Source organism: Pelophylax lessonae, assembly GCF_965119305.1.
Source record: "Pelophylax lessonae genome assembly, chromosome: 6".
In the NCBI taxonomy this organism is placed as follows: domain Eukaryota; kingdom Metazoa; phylum Chordata; class Amphibia; order Anura; family Ranidae; genus Pelophylax; species Pelophylax lessonae.
The window spans coordinates 22,298,869-22,319,228 of NC_138773.1; the positions used below are offsets into that span (position 1 = coordinate 22,298,869).

Genomic DNA, 20,360 nt, shown 5'->3' on the forward strand with positions numbered 1-20,360 from the left:
TTTTTAAATTAATTATAATTCTAACTCTCACTTTTTTGTGATCTCTTAAATGCACGCCAGAGTAAACAGGACACAGATGTAACAGGGAAGTCATGCTTTCAGAGAAAGGATGCAATTACTCAAGATGCGGTGTCCAAACCAACATCCTATTGTGACATACGCTGTATATATAGAATGTGTGTTAGCAGCTAGAGTTCAGACCAAGGACACAACCCAACATATCGACTGACCCGTAACCAGGACACAGCCCAACATATCAACAGACCCAGAACTAGGACACAACCCAACATATCAACGGACCCAGAACCAGGACACAATCCAACATATCAATGGACCCAGAACCAGGACACAACCCAACATATCAACGGACCCAGACCTAGGACACAACCCAACATATCGACTGATCCAGACCCAGAACAAGAAGAATACAATCCAACATACCGACTGACCCAGATCTAAAATCAGGACACAAGCCAACAAACTGATTTATAGAGTCTCACACAAGTTGCAGGACACAAATTTAAAGGAAACTACACTTTGATTTCTGTGAGTATTTACAGTTATTTTTGCCATTATTGGCTACCTTGAGGACTGGCACAATACTAAACGTTTCATTTCTTACCAGGTTAAAGATGGGTTTAAGGAGGTCATTTCTCACCCCTATTACTGTGTTCTTCATCATGCACATAGCCTACCAGGCTGCTGAAGAGGTGCCAAGGAACCAAGACAGAAGTATGTGAAATTAGATATTTATGATATGGTCTTTATTACATTTGCCAGTATCTCCTTTAAACATTTGCTGCCTTCAGTTTTTAAATAAGCCGTGTGTAACATGGCTGATATTCTAAAACTGAACACCCACAATCATGTTGTCTATGCTTGTTACATTTTTATACCCAAATCCAGCTACAACTATAGAAAAAGCCCCATAGCATCTCAATAGGGGTATTTTTTTAAACTGTATGTAAAGCCAACATTTACACTTTAACAAATGGTTTCTGTTTCTCAGGGTACAGCTTATGTACAATAAACGTTTCAAATGTTCCATATAACTCGGCAAAATTCACTTTTTGAGTTGAGGTCTACATTCATGCATTCTGCATCCTCTGTTTCCAGTTAATATTTGTTCCGAAAGTTGTTACCCCCATGACTGCTCTGATGTGTGGGCTCAAGATCTGAAGGCAAATGGAGTATATCTCATCTACCCCGGGGGACTCAAAACCCCCATACCTGTGTACTGTGATATGACGGGAAAAGATGGACCCTGGACGGTGAGTACTCACTAACCCAACTCTGATCCCAACCGTTATCATCCTCTCAACTATTTTGAATTGTGTTGACTTTGTTGGATGTCTTTGAAGTTTTCATTCCTCTAGATCCCAGTAAAGCTAGCAGTGGTTATTCCAATTCAACTAGACTTGTTCTGTAATGTTGAAGACAATTCCCTGCTCATCCAAGCGTTTTCCTTGGTGCTAATGAGTGTCCAGTTCCTCTCAGGTTGAATTCTTGTCCTCGCATTGGTTTAAATGATGCCACCAGTCACTTTTATTTTTGAAGGTCTTTTTGGGTTTGAAGGTTTATTGCACATGTGCACAGTGGCGGCTGGTGCTAAACATTTTTTTTTTGGGGGGGGAGGGGGCGCAAACAGAAAAATGTAATAGGCATTGCTTTGCGGCAAAAAACGCTGTAAAGAATTGCGTGACTTTGAGGTCACAAAAGTGTGAAAGGGGCCCTCAGTAATTAAGGTATAGTATTCCCCTTTCAATGCAGAGTGACCAGCGTGCCCCCTTTCAATTTAGAGAGACCAGCGTGCCCCCTTTCAATGCAGAGTGACCAGCATGCCCCCTTTCAATGCAGAGTGACCAGCGTGCCCCCTTTCAATGCAGAGTGACCAGCATGCCCCCTTTCAATGCAGAGTGACCAGCGTGCCCCCTTTCAATGCAGAATGACCAGTGTGTCCCCTTTCAATGCAGAGAGACCAGCGTGCCCCCTTTCAATGCAGAGAGACCAGCGTGCCCCCTTTCAAAGCAGAGAGACCAGTGTGCCCCCTTTCAGTGCAGAGAGACCAGCGTGCCCCCTTTCAATGCAGAAAGACCAGCGTGCCCCCATCAATGCAGTGACCTGCGTGCCCCCATTCAATGCAGAGTGACCAGCGTGCCCCCCCCTTCAATGCAGAGTGACCAGCGTGCCCCCATCAATGCAATGACCATCATGCCCCCTTTCAATGCAGAGACCAGCATGCCCCCTTTCAATGCAGTGACCAGCGTGCCCCCTTTCCATGCAGTGACCAGCGTGCCGTGCCCCCTTCAATGCAGAGAGACCAGCGTGGCCCCATAAAGTCAGTGACCAGCGTGCCCCCATCAATGCAGTGACCAGCGTTCCCCCATCAATGCAGTGACCAGCGTGCCGTGCCCCCTTCAATGCAGAGATACTTACCTGCAGCCGCGGCTTCTCCTCAGTCCCCCGCGTCTCCTCAACTCCTCCCGCCTCCTCCTCGGCCAATGGCATGTGTTCGCATTTCGGCCAATCAGGAAGCGGGTCTCGGACCCGCTTCCTGATTGGCCAGGAGGAGGATCCGTGTGACAATAGCGAATTTTCATTCGCTATTGTCACACAATGGGTGGGCTCGGGCGCACTGCTCTGCGCCCCGGGTCCACCCTTTTCTGAAGCCTATTAGAGCCTCTGGCTCTAATCAGGTGATTAAAAAAAAAACCATTGAACTCCATGCGTCCAGCGCCCTGCATGTAGATTAGGGGGCCGGACGCATGGATAGGGGCGCCCCCAATGTACCAGCAGCCACTGCATGTGCATGTCTCTGATCTTCTTGACTTTCTAGCTTTCTGGATCTCATCATCATTAGGCGATATTGGCTGGTTACTGAGGGGTTGATTTACCAAAGGTAAAAAGACTGCAAGTGCAGCTGTTCCAGAGCTTAGTAAATGAAAATGAAAAATGAAATGAAATGAAAAAAAAAATGAAAAAGCTCTAATGACTTCCATCATCCAATAATTTGAAAACAAAATGCTGTTTTTTTTTTATTTTCCTTGTACGTGATTTGCAAAGTGAAGCCTTACCTCATTTACTAAGCTCTGGAGCAACTGCACTTGCAGAGGGCATCTGCACTTTGCAAATTGCACAGTCTATTTGCCTTTAGTAAATCAACCCTTGAGTCTTTGTTTGGCTCCTTGACATGTGAAGTTCTAGTGGTATCTCAGAGGCAGGACAGCAATAGAGAGGTTCCTGTGTTACTCTTCTACTCAGTCTCTCAGCACCTGTATATGGGGGACCTCTGCAGTCTGCATCCAACAGGCCTCTAGCACACCACCACAGCAGCAAATATCTTCAGGAAGGCCTCCCATAAGGGGAGATCCCAGTAGCTCTCTACACCCTTGACCCCAAGGCCTAAATAAAGACTGGTGTCACAGCAGCAACCCTGGAGGAGAAGAATCTTTGCCAGGAAGTGCCTCCGGTACTTAATAGCTCTCCCAACATGCACAGCAGGCTCTCCAAAGCTTGCTGATGGGCCAAGTGTTAAATATCCTTAACACAGAAAGTTAACTCTAGCACACCCTGCCATAGGAAGCTCAATACAGCTTGTGATTGAGTTAAAGTAGAATAGAGTAAGGAAGGAAAAGGTTGTTTTGTTGTCAGTAGGCTGCCCACATCCCAGAAACTCGGAAAAATTGTAAGGTTTGTCCCCCTTGGGGTGGGATTTTCAGGGCAAAAAAAAAAAAAACAATAGTTTAAAAATTTACAAATTTTATTTCATAGATAGCACAATGTACAATCATAAAAACTGATGCGGTATGAAGCTTGATGGTACAACCATTTCTATATGGGCAACCCGGTGACTAGAACAGGCAGGGGAAAATCCAACGCGTTTCGATAATTTTTGTTGGGTTCAATCTCTTCATCAGGGGTACCAGACTACCTTATACATTAAGTCTGTCCGGGACAGAGCAAAATTCAATTACATATTCATTATATTCACATTATATTCACATTGTGTAACATGTATCACATTTACCAAAACATGATATGCACAAGGTTGTACTAACCAATAGAGGGAGTACCAAGCAGAGAACCGCATACTGTTAGAAACAATATTGCTGATCCTTGGCCACACACCACACCATGAAAAAACAGCCCCCCGGATGGAACACCAGCGACCGGTGAAAACCTGGCCCACAAGGGGTACAAAAAGGGACCCACACCACCTGGTATAATGAAGAGAAAACTTAGCTGTAATCAGGGCATATTTTCTCCGAGAATAGGTGCAGGAACTCCCCCTTTCAGAGTCACCCCTTGTCTCCACCCCCTATCCACCTCCGAACACCGTCCCTTGGTTCCAACCCCTACCCACCTTTCAATACTGCCTCTTTTAGAGAATACAAACATTTGTGGTGCTAGGTAATTTGTATGGAATTTGTCGATGAGCAGCAAGCAACAATATACCCCCCCCCCATCAACAATAGATCCCCCCAGCAACTATGGACCGCTTGCAACAATATACTCCCACCCCCCAGCAACAATAGACCCCAAGCAGCAACAAAAAATATACTCACAGAGAGCATCAATAGACCCCCAGCAGCCAGCAACAAAAGACCCCTACCTCAACAGTAGATTCCTCCTAGCAACAACTGACCCCGCAGCAACATAAGACCCACCTTCAGCAACAATAGATCCCCCCACCAGCAACAATAGACCTCAATCAATAGACCCTGCAGCATACCCCAGAAAACCTTGCCATTACATGCATTCAGTGCTGGAGGTGCCGGAACTGCGTCCCCCTGCGTTGCCGCTGAAAAAAGGCCCTGGCTGTAACAATCAAATTACATGGATACTCCCAACATCCTCTCTAAGGAATCTGAATATAAATCCAAAATCTCTGAAGTGAAAATGGATCTAAAGCTGGGTATACCACAGTAACAGAGTATAGAGAATGGTGCAGCCTTTCTAGAAATAAAGATAATGAAGAATGGCAAGAATGAGCATAGAAAAAGTCGATTGTATAAGCCACTGTCAGCAAAACCAGCAGGGGTTGGGTATCTTCTACCCTAACGCACAATAGGAAAAGGTGCTCATTCTTGGCTTATTCTTGGCATTCTTCATTATCTTTATTTCTAGAGAGACTGCACCATTCCCTGTACTCTGTTACTGTGGTATACCCAGCCTTAGACCCATTTTCACTTCAGAGATTTTGGAGGTGGGTTCTTTTATTCAGATTCCTTATAGAGGATGTTGGGAGTATCCATATAATTTGATTGTTACAGCCCAGTTTTCTCTTCATTATACCAGGTGGTGTGGGTCCCTTTTTGTACCCCTTGTGGGCCAGGTTTTTACCAGTCGCTGGTGTTCCATCTGGGGGGCTGTTTCTCCATGGTGTGGTGTGTTGCCAAGGATCAGCAATATTGTTTTTAATAGTATGCGGTTCTCTGCTTGGTACTCCCTCTATTGGTTAGTACCAGGGCTTTTTTTCAGCGGGAACGCGGGGAACGCAGTTCCGGCTCCTCCAATGGGTGCTGGAGGGTCTACTGATGCTGGCTGCTGGGAGATCTATTGTTGCTGGAGGGGATCTATTTTTGCATGGCAATCTATTGTTGTTCGTGGAAGATCTTTTAATACTGAGGGTTAATTGGTGCTAGAAGGGATCTACTGTTTAGGGAGGGGTCCACTGTTGCTGGCTTCTAGAGAGTCTATTGATGTTGGCTGCTGGGAGATCTTTTGCTGCTGCTGGGGGGTCTATTGCTGCTGGGGGGGGGGGGTCTATTGCTGATGGCTGTGGGGGATCTATTTTATTGCTTTTCTTGTTATCATAACCTAATCCTATACATTCCAATACAAAATTATACTTGCCTCTATATTCTCTAAAAGTGGCTGTACTGGAAGCTGGGTAGGGGGTGGAACCAAGGGTCAGTGCTCGGAGGTTGGAAGGGGTGGAACCAAGGGTCAGTGCTCGAAGGTTGGAAGGGGTGGAACCAAGGGTCAGTGCTCGGAGGTTGGAAGGGGTGGAACCAAGGGTCAGTGCTCGGTGGTTGGAAGGGGGTGGAACCAAGGGTCAATGCTTGGAGGTGTGAAGGGGGTGGAACCAAGGGTCAATGCTCGGAGGTTGGAAGGGGTGAAATCAAGGGTCAATGCTCGGAGGTTGGAAGGGGTGAAATCAAGGGTTAGTGCTCGGAGGTTGGAAGGGGTGAAATCAAGGGTTAGTGCTCGGAGGTTGGAAGGGGTGGAACCAAGGGTCAGTGCTCGGTGGTTGGAAGGGGGTGGAACCAAGGGTCAATGCTTGGAGGTTGGAAGGGGTGAAATCAAGGGTTAGTGCTCGGAGGTGGGTAGGGGGGCGGAGACACAAAGTAACTTAAAAGGGGGAGTTCCTGCACCTATTCACTGAGAAAAAAAGCCCTGGTTAGTACAACCTTGTGCATATGATGTTTTGGTAAATGTGATACATGTTATACAATGTGAATATAATGTGAATATAATGAATATGTAATTGAATTTTGCTCTGTCCCGGACAGACTTAATGTATAAGGTAGTCTGGTACCCCTGATGAAGAGATTGAACCCAACAAAAATTATCAAAACGCGTTGGGTTTTCTCCTGCCTGTTCTAGTCACCGGGTTGCCTGTGGTAACCAGTCATATAGAAACGGTTGTACCATCAAGCTTCATACCGCATGATTGTACATTGTGTTATCTATGAAATAAAATTTGTAAATTTTTAAACGATTGTTTTTTTTTTATGAGTCCATCCTAATCCCATCCTGTGTTGAGCCCCAATGAAGGGGGAGGGGTGGTCTTGCTCCTAATAAATGCTGACTGTTTTTTTATTACTTTTTTTACCAACAATTAAAACAATCTTGGACTCTTTTATCTGGTTTTGACCTGGTGCGCCTTTCTGTATTACTATGGTTTGGGCTACAGTCTGGTGTCAATTGAGGAAAGCCGTGTTGTTTGGGAGCCGCCTCACCAGAGCTATTGAGCTTGTTTAAATTTTTCCTTCATCTGACTACACATGCAAGTTTAAAAATGCTCAGCACCTCTTTCAGTACGTTGTTCTGGAGATTTGTATTGCCGTATGTGTCCCTGTTGCAGTTTTTCCCCTCATTTTCTGTCTAGTAAAACTATTGTCATCAGAAGTGAGGGGAAATCTCTTTGAAGGAGCCCCATGTAAAAACTCAGCTGGAATGCTAATCCTTCTTCAACTCATAGGTGTGCGCACAGGGTGTGCCAGGTGTGCCTGGGCACACCCTAATCATTCTATGGGGCGCAAATTCCCCCTGTTTAGACTCTAAAAATAATAAAAATAAATAAAACTAAAAAATTATTTTTAAAAAATTAATAAAAAAACTACAGTCACCATCCACTGCCCTACTGACACCAATCTCTGCCTACGGACACTGTCAGTATATATACACATGCACACACACATATGTGTTTGAGCTTTGGGGTGCACACCCTAATGCCATAGGCTGCGCACACCTATGCTTCAACTATAAAATTATAATCCATCTATCTGCAGCTAAAAAAAAGTTTTTTTTTGCTTAAAATCTACTTTTATGCCCATGTGTTGTTGCAGGTCTTTCAGAAGAGGTTTGATGGAAAGGTGGACTTTTATAGAGGTTGGAAAGACTATAAAGCCGGGTTTGGAAAAGCGGATGGAGAGTATTGGCTGGGTAAAGACTAAAGTCTTAATCTTTTAGGTTGCTTAAAGTAGAGTTCCACCCATTTTTAATATGTTGGATTACATAGCTGCATGTAATCCCCTTTAAAACGACTTTTACCAATGGAAACTTTTTTTTTGCTAGTAAATACCTTATTTTCTGGTTTATTCCTCCTCACCTCACTTCCGGGTCCGATCGGCGATGACGTCATTTGGCGATTCGCAGTGTCTGCTGGGATGTATTCCATGCCAGAAATCTCGCAGTATTACACAGGAGCTGAGCTGTACTGTGCGTATTCAGGCCGTTCTCTGCCCCGCCTCCGCCCGCCTCCTCTCAGTGAGTTGTACTGTATGTATTGTATTCAGGCCTTTATCTGCCCCGCCTCCGCCCCGCCTCCTCTCAGTGAGCGAGGACTGAAAGCATTATATCCTCACTGAGCTCACTGAGAGGAGGCGGGGCGGAGGCGGGGCAGAGAAGGCCTCAATGCACACAGTACAGCTCAGCTTCTGGGTAATACTGCGAGATTTCTGGCATGGAATACATCCCAGCAGACACTGCGAATCGCCGAATGACGTCATCGCCGATCGGAGCCGGAAGTGAGGAGAGGAGGAATAAACCAGAAAATAAGGTATTTACTAGCAAAAGAAAAAAAAAAAGTTTCCATTGGTAAAAGTCGTTTTAAAGGGGATTACATACAGCTAAAGTTACGAAAATGGGTGGAACTCTAACATTCCTATGCATCATAAAGTATCTGAGCTGACATAGACAAATTTTAGGTGCTTGGTTCCATTTAAACAATGACTTTAGGTAATAAAAACATTCAGCTTCAAAATCATAAATTTCTGTTGAATTTCTGCTGCCTTTCCTTCTCCATCCACCAATAACTTCTGACATCATGGGGTCTATTTATGCAACTGTCACAAATAATTCCTGCAGAGTGTGTAAAATATTATTTCCTATGATTGTTAGCCCCATCGAGTGACCAAAATTTGATATTTTCTTGATAGAGATGTAGCACTGCCCCTTTGAGGACTGCTGGATATTACACCTTCAAATTCCCCTGGGTTACCATTGCAGCATGCACAATTTAAGGGCTCTTTCACACGGGCGGTCCGATCAGATCCGCCTGTCAGTTTTATAGGCGGATCTGATCGGATCCTCCATGCAGCTCTATGGGGCAGCGGGTGTCAGTGGAGGTCACCTCCGCTGACACCCGCTGCCATCCGCATCCGATCCTGTGCTGAAATCTGGACGGATGGAAACCCTATTTTTCCATCCATTCAGTAATCGGAGCGGAGCAGATCTGATGAGAGCGGACAAGCGGTCCGCTCTCCTCCGATCCCCCATAGAGGGCAGCGGGTGCTGAGACACCTCCCTCTCCGCTCTGCAAGCGGAGACGGAGCTCTCATCCGCCCGGCTCAGCGGGGATCGCGGATCGATCCCCGCTGAGCAACACGGATCCGCCTGCGGAGGCGGACCGTGTGAAAGAGGCCTAACTCTTTTCTTCTGGCTCAGTCAACAAACAGTCTAGGGCAGTGATGGCGAACCTTGGCACCCCAGATGTTTTGGAACTACATTTCCCATGATGCTCAAGCAGAGTGCATGAGCATCATGGGAAATGTCGTTCCAAAACATCTGGGGTGCCAAGGTTCGCCATCACTGGTCTAGGGGTTGTAGTTGTTTTTGTGGTTTTATTTTAAATAGGGATAGGAAAAGGGAAGAGTAGGATGCTCCAGAATTGAACTATTCACAAAAGATGAGTACTCCTATCTGTAGATGCAGCCAGGCTGCTGGTTCACCTTGCCACTAGATTAACTTTAAGATTAAGACTTGATTAGATAACTATCTTCAGGGTACTCGCCTAGCACCCCCTTTCACTCCACCAGCTGACACCTGCCCTCTGACTATTCCACTCTAGGGTGGCCCCCCTCTCAGGTCAGGCCCATAGAAACGATCCCCCTCTACTCACGATACTGTTTTTCCAGGGTCTCCAGTGTATCAACCCCTCCAGTCAGTTCTCCTGGACCTCTGGGTTCAGCTCCTTCCTTCTGGTCCACCAGGCGGACTGCCTGCGACCACACACCAACAGCTACAGAGGAGGAGGCAGCCACCACCCTCCTTTCCGGGACTATACATGAATGCACCTAGACAACCAGTCTGTGCCAATCACTGAGGCTGTATCAAAGCCTGTGTACTAGTGATCGACCGATATCGGTTTTTAGTTTCCGATACCGATATTTTGGCCAATGCATATCGGTATCGGCCGATATGCGCCGATATTTTCGTACATTTAAAAAAAAAATGTTTTTAATATTTTTTTCCTGACAGGTACTCTTGTGGAGGGATCTGGGGGTCTAAAAGACCCCCAAACCCCTCCTCTGCACTTAAAAGCATTAAAAATGCCAAGTTTGGCCGTTTTGAATACTGTGATTTTTTTAAATCTGGCGCCAGACAGTACCATGACAGTCATGACATCACTTCCAGGTTTTTGCATGGAGACCCAATCAGAGCCGAATGCGACTTTGATCGGGTCTTCAGCGGCCGTGCAGGCTGGTTGCCCGGATATCCCGGTGGGATGGGAGACCCGCTCCTTGTAATGACAGCCGAGTGGCTTCTCAGCTGCATCAGTTGTCATTAAAAGGCAGCCGACCCTCGGCTATGGTCACCGGTACCGGGGTGATGCCTCTAGCTGCAGTCATCACTCCGGTACATGCACTTTCCCAAAATATCGGCAATATCGGTAACCTCTGGGGCTGATTCCGATATATCGGGGAAAGTGCATATCGGCCCTCGATATATCGGCTTTGCCGATAACCGGTCGATCCCTACTGCGTACCCATTGGCCTGGTTCCTTTCACTGTCCAATATGCCTCCCTATTGGACCAGTGTGGACACTCCCCTAGACCAGAGGAATCACACACTGAGCACCATGAGCAGACCTAACTCACAGATCCTGGTCCCTGTTAAGCAAAGAGCAATTTAGAATTTGCCTGCTGCTCCTCTGATAAGCAGACAGAGCCAAATACTATACTCTCTCTCTCTAGCACCTACCTAGGAAAGTGCTACAGAGATAATTAAGAAAAATATCACATTATGGCCACTAGTGGAAGCTGACCATTTTAGGAATTAAACATTTGATAAATAGACACATTACAGTGGTTATTTGCAACAGCTGCATAAAGTTTAAATTAAGGGCTGTCAAATCATTAACTTAGACTATAAAGTCATTAGCTTGTGGACACCTGACCATAACACCAACTGTATATGAGCTTTTTGAACATCCCATTCCAAAACAATGGACATTAATATGGAGTTGCCCCTTGCCCCTTTAACAGCCTCCACTTTTCTGGGGTGGCTTTTACAGAAGTGTGTCTATAGAAATGTGTGCCTGTTTGTGAGGTCAGGTACAGATGTGGACAAAAAAGACTTGGCTCACCATCAGTTCACCAATTCCTACCAAAGATGTTCAGTAGGGTTGAGGTCAAGGTTCTGTAGAGGCCATTCAGGTTCCTCCACATCAGTCTGATCAAACCATGTCTTTATGGCCCTGGCTTTGTACAGGAGGACACTGTCATGATGGAACAGAAAGAGCCTTCACCAAACTGTTTTCACAATTTTTTACCATGTCTTTGTATATTGTAGGATTAACAGTACTCTTCACTGTACACACCTGAACTCCGTGTAGTCATGGGCCAAGTAGTCCAGAACAATAAGTACAATTCCTAGACGTGTAGGCTGGGCAACCTCACGTGTTTTCAGACCACAATTCTCAGGGTAACTGCTTGTGTTTTTCCACTTCAGGTCTGCAGAACATTTACCTCCTAACCCTGAAGAAATCCTATCGTCTTAGGATAGAGCTGGAGGATTGGGACAATGTCACTCGCTATGTAACCTATGACAACTTCTCCCTCTCCCGTCTGGCCATCAATCCAGAGGAAGATGGCTACAAACTGCACATTGAGGGATTTACAGAGGGAGATCCAACCAAACCTATTGGTATAGAAAATACTTTTTTATGATTACATTCTACATTGTTACTGTTTCCGCAGTTCAAATGGGGCTCAACCAATATTTGGATACATTTCTACCAAAACACTGGCTGAATGGAGAGTATTCTTTTGCATGGAGAGTGTTCTTTTTATATGCATAATAGACATCACCAGATATACAATACATTTCAAATGGGGCAGGGAACCCCTATATATTATTGCACAGATTTCAACCTAAAAGCACTTTTTTCGGTTTTAGAATGAATGTGTAAGTCTTGCTTGTATCTTTTCAGCTACTTTTCAGTAAAGCAAGGGAACAAAAAACCCTGTAGCTTATTCGTGTGCTTTTACTAAACAAGAATGTTGCTTATACAAATAACTTACAGTTGTAGGAAAAACAATAGGGGATATACAGAGTCTCGCAAACATGCATACACATACACAAGTTAACTAGTCTTTACTAGCAAATGAACATTGTGTAAGTGGTAGGGGGACACGAAAATCACGTAGCTTCTGTTATAGCTGGTCCACAATCACCTCCTTATACAGGACTCCAGGCATAAAGCATTCCAAAGAAAGCGGTATGTTGACCAGGTTCTCTTATAGTGTGGATTTGGGATCATTCCCAGGTAAAATCAACCTTCCAGTTGGTGCTGCTGGCTTCTTAATGTTAGCATTTGTCAGCCATTCCCATATTGGCATAGCCCTATCTATTTTCATCATCTTCTTACATCAGTTTCTTTGAGGAAATCTGTTTCTAACTGCAAACCCTAGATGGCACTGTATTATCATACATGCCATAGGCTGAATGTGTTAAAAGATCACGCTATTGTTTGTCCCTATTGACAGAGCTTGGGTCCCATGTTTGACAAGAGATCCTGTAAGGCCACATTCAAACTTATGCTGACAACGTTTACATGTGAGAATCCCAGCAGGGGTTCCGGCGATAAGCTGCAGGAGGCAGCCCCACTGAAAGCAATGGGAGGCTGCCAGCTCCGGCAGCTAATCGTGGCCACTTCCATGTGATCGTTCATACAACAATCACCTGTGAGTGATTGCATCTCGTACTTGGTAGCAGAGCCTGATATGATGAAAAAGGCATCTGTTACACCTCTGACTTGGTGCCCCTGATAGTGTGAACACAAGGCGTAGGAGTGCAGAGTGGCTCCAGTGCTAGCAGAGTGTCCACACCAGGCAATGGTAGTCATCAGTGGTCCTTGCATTGAGAAAGCATAGGAAGTATATCGTTCTCACCCAATTCAAAGTAATGTAGACCCTGTCACTGTATCAGCCAGGGGCGTAACTACAGGGGTTGCAATTGCAACCGGGCCCCATGCTCCAGGGGGCCTGTGTGGCTCCCCTATACACCTGGATAGGAGGGACGGTGGGGGCAGCATGTCGAGAAATCACTGTCCTCCTTTTTCCTCCTGTACCTGAAGGAAGAAAATGAAGGAGATTGGTTCCTCTGTATGCTGCCCCCGCCACTCCTCCTATCCAGTTCACTTGTGTTCTGCTGTCTCTGGGCCCCTGTGTGAAATAAAATATATAAGGCTGCTTGTTTTGTCCTTTCTTCCACTATACTTTTAGAAGACAGGAGGGAGTAACCGATCATCAGCCTGTAAAACACTGAGCAGCCCTAGATAATCAACCCCTGCTCCTCTGATTACAGGAGAGCCAAACAAAGAGGGTGCTACATGTGGAATCCTGTATCTTTGGGAGGTATGCTCTACTGTACAGTGCATTTGGGGGAAGGGGGGGAGGGCAATCTGAATTAATTGTACTGCAACACACTACACATAGAGCTGCACATGTGTGAGTGGACCACAGAAAATGTTTTGATTGGCCTGCTGGTATATCTGCATCTACTGATCATCCTAATTTGCGCTTTGCACCAAAGTTAAGTTTACTCATTTGTTCCATCACATAATTTCCTGGAATAGGTGAGGTTTATTTATTCCATCACATAATTACCTGGAATAGGTGAGGTTTATTTATTCCATCACATAATTACCTGGAATAGGTGAGGTTTATTTATTCCATCACATAATTACCTGGAATAGGTGAGGTTTGAGACAGGACCATTTTGTCTTTTCAAGCATGTTTTTTAAACGTTGCATTTTTTTTTCTGCAGGAAATGCAATGCATAGTCACATTGGCATGAATTTCTCCACATATGATAATGACAGAGATATACACACTATCAACTGTGCAGAGAGGTATCATGGAGGATTCTGGTACAGCAATTGTCACGGTGCCAACCTAAATGGAAAATATCAGAATGGCACCACCACGGAGTACGCTACGGGCCTGGTTTGGAACAGTGCTAAAGGATACTACTATTCCTACAAGAAGACAGTGATGAAGATAGCGCCATCTGTGCCGGCAGCCTGAAATGGTTCCGTCCATGGAGAGGTTTCAAGTTGGCGCTGCTTGTGTCATCGTTATAAAATCCAGTGGAATTTGTGTCAACAAAATCTGGTTAATGGTGTAAATAAATAAATAAAAAAAACGCTCATATGACTTCTATTTACGCCTGTCAACAAACAACTCCACGCATGGAGCTTACATGTGTCTGACTGAGGACCCTTCCCCACCTCCATGTGAAAGAGGCCAGAGCTGTCTTGATAGAGCAATTGGGGTCAACTTACTTGATATGGGGCCTCAATTGAACCCCCTAACATCACCTAAAGGCACATCATTTTTAGTTATACTAACAAAAGTTGTCAGCAACTGCAGAAATACTATAGGAATATTGGAGACTGGGGATAAACTTCAGAGACTCATAGACTGGAGACTGCCAGAGATAATGACTATTACCACCCCTTTACAGATCAATGCTTCCACATTGTTTGCTCCCAAAGCCCCTTGGAATTAGGTGCCAAAGGACTGCATGTAGCCCCTGAGCTGCCAGTTTGACAGTAGGGTGTTAGAGGATGAAGAGGATATTCATACCAAGAAGTACCCAGTATTTATATTTCTTCCTGGCTGTCTGGAGCCCATAGCAGGGGACAATCAGTCCTCAATGGTCTCCTGCCAACCTGTAATGGCACAGTGCCACCTTCAGGTTAGGGGATTTCCTGCAGCACATACCTGCCTACACAATATACACAATATAAAAGCCTCTTTTAATTCTATTCAAGTGGAAAAAAAAGGTCATCTATATACAAGCTACCTATACTCATTTTTTAATGTTTTACTCGAGTATTGATACCCATACCTTTTTGCTGGCTATCAATTTTCTCCTTGCCATGCATCCTATTATGACATATAAAACCTACCCTTTTTACTTGTAGATTGGAGATATATATTCAGACTATCACCTTCTTATGTCCCACATCTACTCCCCGCCTGGTCTCCAGTGGGGCAATGGTTTGGTTACGTCCCTTTGGCTTCTGAACCGGACACGTTCACTGCCGCCATGTGTTAGCGCTGTTCCAGCACAGATGGTCCAACTGCGGTGTAAGTATGGTTTTCCCCATATGGGCTCTTTTGAGTTACCATGCATCACTCGCTACCATTCCACTTTACATATACCCTTACATCTTTTTCAGATATATGCATCTACTCCTGATGAATGGGCATACTACGACCCATGAAACGCGTAGAGTTCTAACAATGCTTTTTACCCCTGTACCCATCATTTTCTATTGCTACAATGGCATACTAAATCTCTATATCGAGTTGTGATGTTACTTTTACTAATTACGCTATGTACTTTTATTACTATATGACATGACTACTATGTATTGTTTATGGTGCAGAATCTACGTAATTCTCTGCATCATTGCTACAGTGACAATTATTTGTGATATATTTTCAATTAAACATATATTTTACAACTTAAATGACTCATGTGTGCACCTCATATAAAGTCCCACAGGGCAACCTTTCTCTTTTTGTTATATATACAAGCTTGTAGGAAGGGCCTAGACAGTGTACCCAAGAATAAAGTAAACACACAAGGATACTTAAACTTTGAGAAACTGACTGTTCACAGAAATAAGGCATTTTACCGCAATGACACCACATATACAGGTCAAACACTTCTTCAACTGGTAGAAAAGACAAAAAAAAAGAAAAAAGAGGGGCGCACCGACCTAGTGCATTACCATAAAACCATTTATTTAAAAGAATGTACAAAGTACTCACAAAGCTGGTGTGATACAACACACATCAACATAGCATATACAATCTCCAAGGTAGCCAAGGTCCCAAATGTAGCGAATGGACATGCAGATGGTCGCATGGGGCTGCTGTGTCTGGGCTGACGCGTTTCAGGGGCGAACCCCCTTCCTCAGAGCCAGAAAGAATGCTGCTGGTTCACATGCCGGACGGCTGTAGACTAAATGGGAGCTGACCCCACCTCTTCCTGCTCCGCCCCAGACCCAAAGGTGGGACAATGGGAATAAAGGGAGGGGAAGGGGGAGGGGGAAGGGGAGGAAAAGATGGAACACATAGAAAAGAAAAGAAAGGAAAAGAAGGCAAAAGGGGAAGGGGAAAGGGGAGGGGGAGGGGGGGGGGGTTATGGGACAAGGGAGGAACATGGGCGAGGAGGGCAGGGACATTTGTCCAGCCCGGGCCAAAACCACCCATCATCCCAGGCCAGCCCGGACTATGTGATCAGCAAAAATATATACAGCAAATGAAACACTTGTTAGAACACAAAAGGGAGGATAAAAAACAAACAAAAGTTTGTTCTGGATACCCTTGATCCTGAAGGGGGCAGCAAGACCCATAGCTCTTTCAACATCTTAGTTTGTAGTGCACCTCTTTTTACTCCATCAAGATTTTACTCGAGCGCAGGAGATTTGGTCTTACTACCCAAACACTTCTTCAGGCAGAAGAGGGCACTGTTTATCTACAAGGTACTTTCCAATAGTAATATATCAGAAACTTAAAGATTGCTAAATGCCAGAGGAGCACTTCTCCATACTGCTTGGTCACATTAAGATCCTCACGTCACGTGTCCTTACAGATATCTGGCTGCCAATTTGAGACTATTCCATTAGGCTGGCAGAGGGGACACCCTAAAAGGGAACAAAACACTCTCTCTCCACGACGGGTGCCTCTTCCTAATACTATTCCTACTCTCTCTATACAGTGGGGCTCTGTCCTTATCGCACTCCCATGCTGTGAGCACACAAAATGACACAGAATCAGGTATTTATATTATTCTGTGTCAAGATGGCTGCCCAAATCTCATGGGATTTTGGCATCCAATAAGATATGCCATCCTTCCCAAGATGGCTGCCTGGAACCAATACCAGGGGACAATTAGTCCTCAACGGTCTCCCGCCAACCTAAAGAAAGGGCACAGTGCCACCTTCAGGTTGGTGGATATCCTGCAGCCAACACCTGCCTAGAAACTTTATACAAGCTGCTTGCTTTTATTTCAATTCCAGCTTCAAATTTATTTTATTCTTCAGTTCAGCCGGCTAAGTTACCCAAAAGTGTCATCAGTGCCACAAGCCAGCTGAGAGTTGCAATCAGTCTTGTAGTGGAAGTGGCTGTTCTGTGAAGGGTGGAAGGTGGACTTATAAAATATGATTAATGTCAATCTAATCATAAAACCCCCATATAAGCTTTAACATGTCAATGGCAATTTTAGAAATCAGTTTTTAATATTTTTAAACCTGCATATTTCATAAAAAAATCTCTGCTGATCCTGCGATGAAGGACCTCGTTCAGGACTTCCTGTAATGCGGTGATAACGCTGTGGCCCTTTCTCCTGACTGCGCTTCTGTATTCAGCATGTCCAATGCAATGCATTCTAGCACATTATGCCTTTACCTTGCAGGCCAGAAAAAACAAAAGTAACCAGCGGTTTACAACCGCTTTAACCACTTGCCGACTGCTGCACGACTATTTACGTCGGCAGTCAGCCCCTCACAGGCAGAGCGACGTAGGGCTACGTCGCTAGCCTGTGAGGGTCTAGGGAGCAAGTGCGCGCCACCGGAGGCGCGCTCCCGCGTGGTCACGGACCCCCCCGCGCGTGTGTCACGGACCCCCCGCGATCGTCCGTTACACCGGGAGAAAGGCAGGCGGCTAATGTAAACAAGCCGCCTGTCATTCTCCCCTGTGTATGAATGGTGATCACACGGTTCTACTATGTAGGACCGTTGATCACTGTTCTTACACCTCAAGCCACAGCCAATCACAGTTAGAATCACGCCCCTAGAGACACACTTAACCCCTCCCTCTCAAAAAAAAGTTAACCCCTTCACTGCCAGTGTCATTTTTACAGTAACAGTGCATATGTATAGCACTGATTACTGTAGTAATGTCACTGGTAACCCCAAAAGTGTCAAAAATATCAGTCAAGGGTCCGATCTGTCCGCCGCAATGTCGCAGTACCGCAAAAAAAATCGCAGATCGCCGCCATTACGCGTTAAAGAAAAAAAAAACAACAAAAATGACAAAAATCTTTCCCTTTGTTAGTAAACGCAATTACTTTTGCGCAAACCAATCAAAATACGCTTTTTGCGATTTTTTTTACCAAACCTATGTAGCAGAAAACAAATTGGCAGAAAATGTTAAAAAATTTAGATTTTTACATTTTTTTTGGGGGGAATTTCATATAAAAAAAATGTGAAAAATTTTATTATTTTTGCAAAATTGACGCGCTTTTTTTGTTTATAGCGCAAAAAGTAAAAATCGCAGAGGTGATCAAATACCACCAAAAGAAAGCTCTGTTTGTGGGAAAAAAAGGACGTCAAATTCGTTTGGGTACAGCGTCGCACGACCGCGCAATTGTCCGTTAAAATCACGCAGTGCCGAATCGCAAAATAGGCCCTGGTCAGGAAGGGGGTAAAATCTTCCGGGGCTTAAGTGGTTAAAAGGCACAAAAAAAGAGTGACTGTATTTTGAATATTCAGTGCACTCTATAAACAAGGATATCACCACATGCATCGAATATCAGTATATAATCAGCTTAATGCCTTCAGGGATCAGATTGCTATAGTATGAACATGCAATGCAAGTGTAGCACCCTCCTAGATAGGCGCTAGGTAAGGAGTGTAATTGCTCTGCCTGCTTATCAGGAGAGTGGCAGGTAAAACCTAGTTGCTCTTACTGCTTATCAGGTGAGCAAAATTTCTAGTCAGGCCTGTTGCATGTGTGATTTATCTGGTCTGAGGGAGTGTCCCCACTGTGTCCAATAGGGGAGCCTGTTGGACAGTGGAGGAAACCCAGCCAGTGACACACAGGCTTTTGTGGTTGTCCCAGTGGGTTGGCACAGACAGTGGTGCATCCTGGGATATGTTATGAAAGCCAAAGGCACATGTGGCAGGGGGTCTTTGGGCGGGAAGCCAGGTCGCAGGAGGAGAGTACGGCTGTTTTTCCTTCTGCAGCTGGGAAAGGTGGTCACAGGCAGTCGGCCTGGTGAATCTGAAGGCGTTGCTGAAGCCAGAGGTCCAGTGGATGCTGACAAGTGGAGTTTGGAGGCAACGGTGACTCTGGAAAAACAGTGTCCGTGAGTACAGAGGAACTTGCCCAGGGGTCTGCCCAGGAAGGGGACCACTCCAAAAGCAAGGGTCAGCGAACAGGTGTCAGCACACCAGTATTGAGAGGATAGGGGGTGCCAGTTTCAGAACCCTGAAGAGAAAAATTAAAGCAGGAACCTTTCAAACTATATTTACTTCGGTGACAAGGTGAAGCAGCGGCCTTGCCGCACACTACAGCTAGTTGTCCCAAAGATTGTGCATAGTTACTAGCTGGAGTATTCCACTCATCCCTTTTCCTATCCAAGTTGTCAATAAAAACACAAAAACCAACATCCCCTGACTGAGCCAAAAACTTTCAATGCCATTTTTCTGCTATCAGTAGCTAAGGGTAACCCAGGGGAATCCAGAAAGTTTGAATCTCAGCAGCTCTCTAGGGGGCAGTGCTACATTTGGGGGCTCATCCGGGATATCGCCCTGGGTTACTGGAATTGTTGCTAACGGCAACAGCCGAAGAAAAATTCCAAAAATGTAATTTTTCTCTCTGTTCTAATGCTCAAGAGAAGTGTGAGGCCTGCTCTACAGGAGATAGGGAGAGTTGGATGAAGAATCAAATGCACAGTGATGGTTGCCAACGGCAGCAGAAGAACCTTTGTCAGAACTGTATATTGTCTACTTAAGTTATGTGCTGGAGAGCGGGAGAGTTGCATCTTACTGTGAAAATGGACTGTGCCTGCTTAACAGTAGATGGTGCAAGTGTGGACGAAGAAAATGGCGGCCCAGGGCACGTGGATCGGTATGCCGGGAGTGATGTGTGTGCCAGAGCTATACAGGAAATGTTGACCGTGCATCCAATGACAGCGGGACATTCTTCCAAAGTAGTGGCAGTGAGCATGCTGTGAAGAAACTTGTTGACTGTGCATTTAATGACAGCGGGACATTTTTTCAAGACAGTATGGCAAGTCTTGCCTGTACAAGTGCTAAGAAGAGAAATGTCGGCCGTGCATCTGACAGCGGGACAATTCTACTGAATAACAAAGTTGGCTCAGAGTGATGGAGGCGCAGCTGGAGCCCTAGTACAGGCAAGGATTGGATGCGTGCACATTGAAGAGCACGGTCCACTTTGCAGTAACTTCCATGCAGGCTGAGATGGAGCGGTATTGAAAAGGTTACTGTACTTCGCGGTAAAGCGCAAGCTGGAGAAATCTGCCTAGCAGGAGGAGCCACTGCCAATCCAAAGTCGTGGGCGGAGATGCCGCCTACGCACAGCCAA

General features: G+C 45.3%; 1 protein-coding gene across 1 annotated transcript in view; it reads left to right on the forward strand.

Moving 5' to 3' along the window:
* Positions 1 to 249: 249 nt before the first annotated feature.
* The window catches only part of LOC309558484 (uncharacterized protein), a 39,878-nt gene continuing 19,767 nt past the window's right edge, over positions 250 to 20,360 (forward strand). The window contains exons 1-6 of the mRNA XM_082261555.1: positions 250 to 546; positions 626 to 732; positions 1,117 to 1,271; positions 7,575 to 7,671; positions 11,461 to 11,655; positions 13,780 to 14,033. Of these exons, the coding sequence (XP_082117681.1) occupies positions 633 to 732; positions 1,117 to 1,271; positions 7,575 to 7,671; positions 11,461 to 11,655; positions 13,780 to 14,033 (801 nt within the window). The 5' untranslated portion in view covers positions 250 to 546; positions 626 to 632. The remainder of the gene's footprint in view (positions 547 to 625; positions 733 to 1,116; positions 1,272 to 7,574; positions 7,672 to 11,460; positions 11,656 to 13,779; positions 14,034 to 20,360) is intronic.